We start from the raw sequence: 12,573 nt of genomic DNA on the forward strand, positions 1-12,573 counted from the left end.
CTAGCTAATTTGTTACTGTAAAAAGTTATCCTGAAACTTCACTTCTCTAAGGAATCCCATCTAAAACTAATGTTTTTTGTTTTTTTTTTCCTGATGTCGTTAAACAAGAACTTCTTTTTTGATTACTTCATTTCATATATCAAGAGAAAAACAATGTTAAAAAGTAAGTCTTGGTATATATCTCATTGTGCCTTAAAAAAGGACAACTGAATGTATCAGCTGCAGTAGTAGCACTCAACTCCTCATATTATAAGAGGACTCATGAGTTCCATTTAATTTCTGGAAAATACAGTATCATATTAAAAGGAAAATGATTTCTATGAATATATTGCAGAAATCCTGTATAAACATGTAAGACTATGCATATTGTTACAAGATAGAAAGGGTGATAATGGTGGATATAATTGCTCAGAATTGAAGAACACTGAAGCAGGGGAATTCAATTTCCGTAGGTCTTGAATTTCCATAGATCCTAAATCTCTTAACAACCAAGGCATTGTTTTAACAAGAAGACTAGACTATTACTTTTCCTAAAGACTAGGTAGATTAGTTTATGATTGTGGCATGGCTTTGCTGATATAAATATATTTATTCACCTTTTAGAGTTGCTCATGTTCAAATAGCACTTATTAATTATGTGTGCATGTTTATTGACTTAGTCTCAGTTTTTATTTCTATATGAAATATGTAAAAAATTGTATCTCAGTAAATGCATATATAATGTATATCCTATTAACAAAAATTTACAAATTAAGATTATGAAATCATCTAGAGTAATAATTGCTGATACCAACAGATATTGATCAAATACAATGAATAAAATATATTAAATCAGAATTCATGTATTATCTTACCCTCACAGAATAATAAGAAATGTTGATTCATGGGACTAAAACTGGCATCAAAATATGTACATTGTTCTTTCATGAAATTACATGAAATGCATTGGCGATTCAATAATCCTTCAGTAGAAGCACTGGAGAAAGAAAAAGGAAGTTATTATAGAAATGCTACTATTCTAGGCACTTGAATGTGTGGTGCTCATATTTAAATATAATATAAACAGGGGAGTTACATCGGTACTTGCATAGAGGTTCATTGTAAACTATGAATCACCATATACATAAAAAGTCAACTTCCATTAGTAATGTTAAAACATACACATTTTTCTTAATCTATTAAAATTAAAAGTATGTATTCTTTTATGTATGTAATATGTATGTTTGTATGTATGGCTATAAACAAAGAACTGATTTCAAAGGAACTCATAATAACTTACTGTTTTTTGCATTTTAAATAGATATTTCTGTGTAAAGTCTTAAAGGGAATTTCCCACAGATATTCTTCAATATTTAATACATACTCATTGAAAGAAGGAATACACATTTCCACAAGTCAAACAAAACATCAAGGTCATGATTTTCTAAATTAAACATTCTAAACATCAGAATTTGGTATCAGTGCCAAATTTTCCCCATCATTTACTTGCAGAAAAATTACTGATTTTAAACAAAGTTGTATTTGTATTATAGCATATATAACACTAACAACAATACACACTTTGACATAATAAGGTGGTAAAAGAAAAGTCATCACTATCTTTATTTTACAATAATGGTGCTTAAGGTTATAGGAGTTGAAAAATTAATACAAGATTAAATTTCATTTATCGAATTGTTTATTTAATAAATAAGTCTGAATGCAAAGTTTGGTAGGTCATTGGATGAAAATACTGTTGAGAATATCTTTAAAAAACTTGATCAGACAAAAGGTCTCGATTTCATTTTGGAATGAAACATGATTTTTGGCTACATATTTACAAATGAATAATATTCACGTTGGTTTTGATGTGCAATACACTGTAGATATGGGGATTGGAATAGGGGTGTTAAGGCAGACACAAGAAACGGTTCACAAAATCACAATTCCATATTTGAAACACTGTGAGATGATTATAATCCAAAATTTTCTTATAATAGTCAAAACAATTAACATATATTAAGCAAAAATCATATTAGTTTCACTCATAATAACTTATAAAATATTCGTAGTCAATATTTTTTATTTTATAAAATTTAGGTTAAACCTGTATAACATAAAATTTGCCATTTTAAGCATTTCTAAGTGCACAATTCAGTTTCATTAATTACATTCACAATATTGTACAATTTTCACCACAGAAAAGCTTAGAAATTACCCCAGTTGCACACAGCTATTCAGTGACACACTAAGATTTAAAACCTTTTTCTCTCTACTCTTCCGTAAAGCTTTTACATCCAAGTTCCCTGGAGATTTATGTGGTATTTTCTCATTATTTAGATTATGAGATTGCTGAAATAGAGAGATGCAAATTTTGAAACAAAGAAAATAACAATGACTATGGTAGCAGTCCTACTCCTGCAGGGGTACCTAGTGCCATATATTAAGTCAACCAATGATCATTTTTATGGCCTGGGCAAGACATTGATTGCATTTTCTGGGTCAAACACTAACATTATCTTACAGTCAAGCCAACTGGCATTTGATGAGCTATTTAAGGGAAAATTTATTGGCACTACATTTTCTTTATTTCACAAAGAACGACTGTGCTATAAAGACTGTGTTCTTTATAACACAGTCGACTACACTAGTACATGTCAGAGATATATTGACTGTTCCGCCTCAGTCACTAGAGAGATAAGACAAGCACACAAATCTAAGAAGCCATTATGATTCAAATCACATTTTAGACTAATAATGGGAAGAAAGATTGAGGCAGTTCCATTTGCTAAACTTGACCAAGTCTAATCTGATGCTGTCATTTTTCTTTGAGTTTTAAAAAATAGGAGTTTTATAAGATATAAAGTATTTCCACCTCTCTAAGTTATAGTTTATGGCTGCCGATATAAATCATAACATATGTTTCAAGAAAGATAAGCTTCAGGTCACCAAAAGAAAAAGTGACCAGTACTTTGATCAAGATCCCTAATCCAAAATTCAAATCACTATCTCTATATAAACAGCTTTGCTTCCTAGAAGTCAGAATTAAGAACATGGGTTCCAGGAGGTCCAAGAGAATAAACTAAGAATATAAAAATGATATATTAAGAAAGGCAATTAAAAGGACACGGTTGCTTCTGATGAAAGCTAACTGTGTACAAATAAGAGTGTGGGGGGTGATGTAGAGGAAGTCGGGGGACTTTAAACATGCATTTTTACTCTCAAAGGAAAGTCCATGCTACTCGGTAAGAATTAGCGGTGACACTTCTTCAAACATGATGAATTTCCCCTGAGAATATGTCACGGCAGTTTTGACACTTTAAAAATGGATCTGTGAAATGGAAATTAGAACATATATATAAAGTCTAGAATTAATAGGCTGCTTGCCAGTCAAAAATAAAAGCCATTCTTGTGAGATCCTGGTGAAAGCTTTCTGAGTGAGGAGACATTTTAATACTAAATAGGTGTGAGCTTAAGCCTCTTTCTGAGTATAGTTTTGCATTTGGGAACATTGAACAGACGTAATTATTTTCCCATATATTGCTTTATTTTAGCAAGCAATGAGCGTTCCTTATTTAAATAAGGATGACTCCTCCTGAAACAATCTCACTGGGTTTTATGAACGACAAGACAAAGGGGGAAAGCTTCCTGCTTGATACAGCAGACTAACTGTTCACAACAACATCATACTCTACAAGAATAAATTTCACCTGTGCCACATTAAGGTACTGAAAATTTAAAAGGAGACTTATCAGGAGCTGAAGGCACAAGGGAAAATATGTAAATGTCTCTGATGTGGAGAGTTGAGAGAAACAAGCCACAAAAGAAAGATACTAAGAAACTGCAAAAGCAGGTGAAGAAAAGAATAAGGAGAGAGCAGAGCAGGAAGGGAGAAAGCAGGCTGCATTGTCTCCAGTCCTGCCGAGGGAGAGACTGGTGCAAGAGGGTGAAGCTTTGTCATGCAAAGTTGGCTCTCCCTAGCCATGGTGAAAAAGACATTTTGAATTTTTCCTTCCCTTCCTTATGCTACATAGATAGCCATTGAGAAGCTAGTCTGTGTAAGGAGATCCTTGCATACTGCTTACCTGTACAGCTGCCTTCCTCTGGGAGAAGATTCAGTGCTCAGAAAGTAACTGTCCAGGAAAGAAAACAACACAAGCATTAGACACAGATCTATTTTTTGTGATCTGTGAATTTTGTCACATTGTCACATTGAATCTTGAATTCACATTGAATCTTCACCTGAATTTTCACATTAAATCTTCACTTAAATTTTTAAAACTGTCAAAATACAAACAGGAGTTGTTTTGCTATTCAAACACAGGGCTTTGATCAATCTAGGAAACATAATTTTTCCCCTGATAAAATCGTCCTTTTTCATAATCTCTCCCAGTCACTGTGTGTGTGTGCGTGCACGCACACACGCGTACATGCCTCTGTGTAAGATGTCTCTGTGTGAAGTGTGGAAGAGATCTTTAAAGAAAGGTTATTCTTTCCATGGCTGGCTTGTTTTGACTAGGACTATGGTAAGCAAAACATAATTCTAGTAGAAAAGATGGCATTTGACAACCCTGACTTGCAGCCTGATTGGAGAACTGAAAACACTCACATTTTTTGAGTAGTTTCATCGTATGCCAAGATCTTTATCACTTCCCAGTTTCCTGATGTCAGATGCCGCACGGCAATTTGCTCACTTTTACTCTGCAAAGAAATAGAAAATATTGATTTTCCTTTTATTTAAACAGCATCTCTCTGCTAAACACGAATGTACCAACTGCTCGTGACACTTTGAATTCTTTAATTCTCAGTTAACATTCAGTTTTCTGTTCCTTAGCTCAAGAATCAACGCGCGTTCCTGTAAACACAGACCAAGGCAGGTAGCTTAGTGCTTTTATTTGAACTACAGGAAAGTCATTCAGAAAACTCCTCCAGTTGAGGGTGAATCAAGTATACCATGCTGATTGCAGCATTTGATATCAAGGTAGGACTTTAATCATTCTCATCTAGATGACTGGCAGCTCTACAGTTAGTTTTTTTAAAAAAACATTTTAAAACAAAATTTACTCCAATAAAAACTCAGGTTTGTATTCATTTTAACCTTTGCAGTATGAGCATTGTTATAAGATTTGCCATTTAATGCAATAATTTTTTTTCCAAGATGAATTCATGTTGATGAAGGTAATTAGTTAAATCAATGCTTCCAAATGTTTATAGGACTAACATTTTAATATGTAGAAAACAGGTAGTAGTATTGTCTAAAAAATATATATTGCTTGACTCAAAAAGTATTCTTAGAAATACTATAATTCTGTAAATTACCTTAGGCAGTATGGCCATTTTCACAATATTGATTCTTCCTATCCATGAGCATGCGTATGTTCTCTCCATTTATTGCCTGTCCTCGTTTTATTTCACTGAGCAGTGGCTTGTACTTCTCTTGCAAGAGGTCCTTCACATCCCTTGAATAGTGGATTCCGGTAGCTATTTTATTCTCTTTGAGCCTATCTGCTGTGAATGGGAGTCATTCACGATTTGGCTCTCTGTTTGCTCTGCTTACTTGTGATTTTTGCCACATTGATTTTGTATCCGAGACTTTGCTTAAGTGCCTTTATTCAGCTTGAGGGCAGATTTTGGGCTGAGACAATTGGCTTTTCTTAAATAGTTACGAATCATGTCATGTGCAACAGGGACAATAGCTTACCAATGACTTTCTCACAGAATTGGGGAAAAAACTGCCTTTAAAGTTCATATGGAACCAAAAAAGAGCCCTTGCATTGCAAAGACAATCCGTAAGTCAAAAGAACAAAGCTGCGAGGCATCACACTACTCTGACTTCAAACTATACTACAAGGCCTACAGCTAACGAACAGCCATTTGTACTGGCTACCAAAACAGAGATAGACCAATGGAACAGAACAGAGCTCCTCAGAATAATACCACACATCTACAGCCATCTGATCTTTGACAAACCTGACAAAAACAAAGAAATGGGAAAGATTCCCTTATTTAATAAATGGCTGCTCGGAAAATTGGCTGCCATAGTAGAAACCTGAACTCTGATCCTTTCCTTTACTCCTTATACAAAAATTAATTAAGATGGATTAGCAGACTTAAATGTTAGACCTAATACCATAAAAACCCTAGAAGAAAACCATACTGGTTGAATGCCATTCAGGACATAGCCACTGGCAAAGACTTCATGTCTAAAACACCAAAAGCCAACAGCAAACAAAAGGCCAAAATTGACAAGATGGGATCTAATTAAACTAAAGAGATTTCTGACAGCAAAAGAAACTACCATCAGAGTGAACAGGCAACCTACAGAATGGGCAGAACATTATGCAATCTACTCATCTGACAACAGGGCTAATATCCAGAACCTACAAAAACTCAAACAAATTTACAAGAAAAAATAGACAACCCCATCAAAAAGTCGGCAAGGGATATGAACAGACATTTCTCAAAGAAGACATTCATTACAGCCAAAACAGACACATGAAAAAATGCTCCATTTCACCATCAGGCCATCAGAAAATGCAAATCAAACCCACAATGAGATACTGTCTCACACCAGTTAGAATGGCAATCATTCAAAAGGCAGGAAACAACAGTGCTGGAGAGGATATGTGAGAAATAAGAACACTTTTAACCATGTGGTGGGATTAAACTAGTCAACCATATGGAAAAGCAGTATGGCAACTCTTCAAGGGATCTAGAACTAAAAAATACCATATGGACCCAGCCATTCCATTACTGGGTGAATACCCAAAGGATTATAAATCATGCTCTCTAAAGAGCTCAATGCAACATATGTTTATTGTGGCACTATTCACAAAGCAAAACTGGAATCAACCCAAATGTCCATCAGTGGACAGGACTGGATAAGAAAATGTGCACATAACCCCATGAGAATACTACGCAGTCATAAAAAAGATAAGTTCATGTCCTTTTAGGGACATGGATGCAGCTGGAAACCATCATTCTCAGCAAACTATTGCAAGAACAGAAAACCAAACACCACATGTTCTCACTCATAGGTGGGAATTGAACAATGAGATCACTTGGACAAGGGAAGGGTAACATCACACACCGGGGCCTATTGTGGGGAGGGGGGAGGAGGGAGGGATGGCATTGGGAGTTATACTTGATGTAAGTGACGAGTTGATGGGTGCTGACGAGTTGATGGGTGCAGCACACCAACATGGCACATGTATACATATGTAACAAGCCTGCACGTTATGCACATACCCTAGAACAAAGTATAATTTTTTTTAAAAAAAATAAATACTATCATTCTATTCCTTAATCATTGTACATAGATAGAGAACACTGATTAGAATGGATTAGAAAGATTTGGAACTAACCCAAACGCCCATCAATGATGGACTGGAGAAAGAAAATGTGGCACATATGCACCATGGAATACTATACAGCTGTAAAAAAGGATGAGTTCATGTCCTTTGCAGGGACATGGATGAAGTTGGAAACCATCTTTCTCAGCAAACTAACACAAGAACAGAAAACCAAACACTGTATATTCTCACTCACAAGGGGGAGCTGAACAATGAGAACACATGGACATAGGGAGGGGAATATCACACACCAGGGCCTGTCAGGGGATGGGGGGCAAGGGGAGAGATAGCATTAGGAGAAATACCTAATGTAGATGATGGGTTGATAGGTGTAGGAAACCACCATAGCACGTGTATACCTATGTAACTAACCTGCACCTTCTGCACATGTATCCCAGAACTTAAAGTATAAACAAACAAACAAACCACAAAACTATTATCTGTGGTTTTGTGTATACTCAAGTTACTTCATTCTGATTCCTTATCTCAGTGCTGATTTTAAAGGGACTGTTACTACTGTTCCATTATCAACTATGCTACATTAATGAACCTTTTGGCAAGTGCCTTTCTCACCTAAAAGAAGTTCCCTTTATTCCCAAATTTCTAAGGTTTTGAATACTGATTTTGTTGAATTTTGAATTTTGAATACTGAATTTGTTGATTTTGTTGGATCCTATGTCTGCATCTATTAAGGTGATTACAATTTTCTCATGAAGATTTAAATGCAGTTAATTATCTTATATATTTTGAAATTTTAAGCAAATTTTGCATTCCTTTGTGAAAATGAGTTAATTTTTTAAATGCATTAAATAAGTCAACTTGTCAATAATTGGTTCAGTATTTTAAACTCTCTTATACTGTCCTTTCTCATATTGTCTTAATTTGGTTTTGGTTACAAGATGATACCCATGTCATAAATTGTACTAAAGATATGCCATCTTTTCTCATTTTCAAAATAACATAAAATTGGAAGTGCATATTCTTAGAATATCTGGTTAAATTCAGTTTTAAAACAACCTTTCCCTGATGTGAAAATTGTACAACACTGATTCCATTTTCTTAACACTATGGAGGATTTTGATTGTTTCTTAAATCTGATTTTTGATTTTTTTTCTGGATTGCATCCATTTCTCCTAGATTTCAAGTTTATCAACGTAAAGTTATTCATAGTATTCTTTTAATGTTTTTAAAATTTGTAATTTTGTCCCTTTCCATTATTTATACTTTGGAGCTGTCCAAGTTATTATTACCCTTGATAGCTATTACAGATTTAATTACTTTTTCCAAAGAACTTATTTGTTTTATCACATCGCTTTATTTCATGTTTGCTTACTAGCTTAATAAGTGCTACTCTTTCATTTGTTTGTTTGTTTGTGTGTTTGAGATTTAGTTTCACTCGTTACCCAGGCTGGAGTGCAATGGCGCGATCTTGGCACACAGCCACCTCCGTCTCCCAGCTACAAGCCATTCTCCTGCCTCAGCCTCCCTAGTAGCTGGGATTACAGGCATGTACTGCCATGCCCGGCTAATTTTGTATTTTTAGTAGAGATGAGGTTTCTCCATGTTTGTCAGGCTAGTCTCGAACTCCCGACCTCAGGTGATCTGCCCACCTCAGCCCCCTAAAGTGCTGGGATTATAGGCATGAGCCACTGCACCCAGCCTACTCTTTCATTTCTAATTTGCTTTCTTTTACATTTGAATTTATTCTCTTCTTTTTCTAAATTCTGACATTGGATATATACATAATTTCATGTATGCATACAACATTATTACATATATTAAAAATTATTGTTTATATGTACCACGTATTTTGGTATATGTAGTATTTTCATTTAGTTCTAAGTATTTGCTGATTTCTTCTTGAAACTATGAATAGAAATTATATTTTGTTTCTAAATGTCTGACCTTTTAAATGTTACAATTTGTGCAATTCAATTGCATTGTCTTCAGAGAGTGTAATCTGTCAGCTGAGTAACACTTTCAATGCATTTTTGGTAAAAATAAATTCAGAATTAGGTTCATATGGGACACTTTCATTATAACATCTATTTTCCCATACAACTGAAAGTGTAAACTAAAAAGGCATTCTATAGCTTACTACACATGTGTACTAACAGAATCTTCCTTTGAAAAATTTTCTTATTGGTGTGTATTTGCATTTCAATATCTGCCTAAGAAGTCTATTTTATGTTCTTAGTGGAAGTTCTCTAGACATCTAGCTGTTTTAGGTCAACAGCAAGCCTGTGACTTCTTTGTGTCACCTTCTTTGTATACTATCTGATGTACCACTGTGATTTACAAGTATTTGTTGACTAACGATGTAAGTGCAAAGACACTTACATTACATACATTGTGAGATATGAGACCTGCACAACCCAAAGGCTGGCACAGAGTCCTAAAGTCATACATTTTATTGCCAAGTTCCCACAGAAAAATAACTCAGTGGATAGCTCCTCTTTCTTACTCATTTCCAGGCTCTGCTTTGAATGAGCCAAGGACGGGATACTAAAATTTCAAGGTTTTAATGCATCTTTGATGCCAATTTCAAGATAAAAAAAATCTCAAAACATTAAAAAAGTGAAGAAACTTTGCTCAATATTTGAAAACATCTGGAGAAACTTTTGGCCCACAGATTTCTAGGTTAATTATTTTCTGTTTTTCAAGATACTTTGGTGTGTGTGTGTGTGTGTGTGTGTGTGTGTTGTGTGTTTTAAAGACAAATGAAATGTAACATTAAAATTGCCATGAGTAAAACTCAATGCTTTGAAAATGTTTGAACAGAATATAAAAAAATAAAACTATACACTATTTACTTCAATGATACTTTTAGTTCAAAATATTATACTTTCAAGTGTAGGACCAAAAGATCCCTTGTCAGAAGCCATAATAACAACCCTACAACCTTTTGATTTATTTTAAACAGTTGTAATTGCCTTGCTTGCTTTTTACCTATTAGGGAAAATACGGTATGGGGAATAGGTTGAACCCCCATTTTGCATATAATAGCAAAGATTTACTTTCTAATAACCTATATAAGAATGTCACAGCAGGGGGCACATTAATTTTGATCTGGTTAATAATCTTAATACCAATCAGAACATGGTAGATGACTGACCGACAGTTAAAAAATAAATATCAAGGGATTTGAGCAGGTTTCACAAAGGGATGTTTGTACTTCAGTTAGGTTTTCAAGCACCTTCAGCAGAAATACAATCACAGGAAATGTCACTTAACAAAGCAGGAAAGAACAGCAGTTTTTACTCTACAGTAACATTTGTTTCTTTCTGTGCATCCATAATCTCTGCAGTATTAACTTGATAGACTAGAAATACTGCATATAAATAAAAAACTGTAGTGAACTTTTGATAAAGGCAATATGATAATGTATTTAAAATTGAACTAATATTTCATCTTTAATTTCAGACTAAAGAGCAGCAAACCTTGTGAGTTCACTCATTCTTAAAAAAGGGATGGAAATTTGGAATAGAGTTTTTATTTGGAACATTAGACATCAGACAAGTGCCCTTGAATTCACAGAGATTTTATCCTGCTCAAGGAAGTTAAATATTAGTTTTATAGTTCTATTTACAGATTAGAAACACATTCGGTATCAATACAAGTTTAACGGTGCATGTGCTTTTTACCTAATTACACATTATTCATTCAAATTTATTATATTAAATTTTAACGTTTATAGCTTCTAAATAAGGGAAATGTTGTAGTGCTTAAAAATAGCATGCTTTAATTTGCCATCTATTCACCACACGAGATGAGCTAATTGTTTTCAGACAATGTCCTAATCAGATACAGCAATGAAAGTTAATGCAAAAATTTTACTGGGTTGATTAGGTGATAAAATTGTGGATTGGGGGCATACTATTTTCCACAGTATTTGCAGTGAATAATGTACTTAAAATTTTTCCAAGTGAAATCATAAGGTCTCATGGGTAAAACTTCGTGTTGCTGAATAGAGAAAGTGAATGGATTCACCAACATATAATTTTTCATTTAACACAATTTTAGAAGATGACAGGGCCGTTCCTTATGCCTATGAACCTGAACGACTGAACACAATGAAAACTCTGCTTACTCCATATTTGAGAGAAAAAGGTGCTATATCTTTGATAAAAAAAACTATCTCTTTGCTGCAGCCTGAATGGCAGGATGTAGAATGTTACAGTTCCTGAGATGAGAATTCAGAAGTTTGAAGTCAACATAACAAATATTTTTCAGGGAGTGAAGGGGCAAATATCTGAAGTGATCAAAAGTTTAATGGTCTGGGGTAAAAAGTTTTGTATCAGTGTATAACTCAGGAAGTACATAAACTGATATTAAAAGGCATACTAAACACTCTATCCAGAAGAACAATTTCTTTAGCTATATAGATTTCAGAAAAGTCATAGTTTTTAAAAAAATTATCTTTAATAGAATATATGAAAGTGGAGAAAACACTCACAAATTTTGCTTTCATATATTCATACTGAAAGTGATCTGGAAATACATCTAGTAGGCCTCAGAAATCTTTTACTTTTGATCCAGCAATTCTACTTTTGTTAATCAATAATAAAGAAATAATCCATAATATAAATAAGCTTTATATACAGTGACATCTATCATTACAACAAATTGCCAGTAAATTAAACACAGAACAACAAATAATAGTTATTGATGCACATCCAGTCAACTCAATATTAATCTTCTAAAGAATTTTTTTTCAAAATTATTTAGCATTGTGGGAAAAGTATGCATTTAAAATTTAAATTTGACATATCAGGATGCAATACTGCAGTTTCCATAAAATTAAAATAATGTTTAAATGAAGACTGGAGGAAAACACATGCATTCTTTGCTTTTTATTTGTATCCTTTGGAATCACTTTAACAAGGACCGCTATTGTAAACGAGAGAAAAAAAAAAAAAAACAACAACCCTAAAATATATGTAATGACAATCATCACTCTCCATAATGAAAATAGCTTGAAAGCAATAATTTTCCAGCTTGGTCTCTAATTAATGATTTTTATGTACTTACTGATAATATGAGAGAGCAAATGTTTGCAAAAATTTAGTAATTTCATGTAGTAAGGTACTTCAAACAAATAAATATATTCTGAGTGAACCAGTAAGCTCTCAAACATAGGTCAGCGCCAAGTACTGCAGAGGTGATCTGGCTGACTGTTGGTGGCCAAGGCCCCAGTTCTGTCATTTCTCACTTTTCAGGCATAACAATTTTAAGTAGAATT

The 12,573-nt window shown here is 33.9% G+C and overlaps 1 protein-coding gene across 1 annotated transcript in view; it reads right to left on the bottom strand.

Moving 5' to 3' along the window:
- Nucleotides 1-12,573, bottom strand: part of DPP10 (dipeptidyl peptidase like 10) — a gene marked incomplete at its 3' end in the record, with an annotated part of 621,968 nt that overhangs the window by 8,243 nt on the left and 601,152 nt on the right. The window contains exons 14-16 of the mRNA XM_017883864.1: nt 4,589-4,680; nt 4,065-4,112; nt 855-976 (exon numbers count right to left, since the gene is read on the bottom strand). Coding sequence (XP_017739353.1) covers nt 855-976; nt 4,065-4,112; nt 4,589-4,680 — 262 coding nt within the window. The remainder of the gene's footprint in view (nt 1-854; nt 977-4,064; nt 4,113-4,588; nt 4,681-12,573) is intronic.

The sequence above is a fragment of the Rhinopithecus bieti genome, unplaced genomic scaffold (genome assembly GCF_001698545.2).
Source record: "Rhinopithecus bieti isolate Rb0 unplaced genomic scaffold, ASM169854v2 scaffold_14174, whole genome shotgun sequence".
In the NCBI taxonomy this organism is placed as follows: domain Eukaryota; kingdom Metazoa; phylum Chordata; class Mammalia; order Primates; family Cercopithecidae; genus Rhinopithecus; species Rhinopithecus bieti.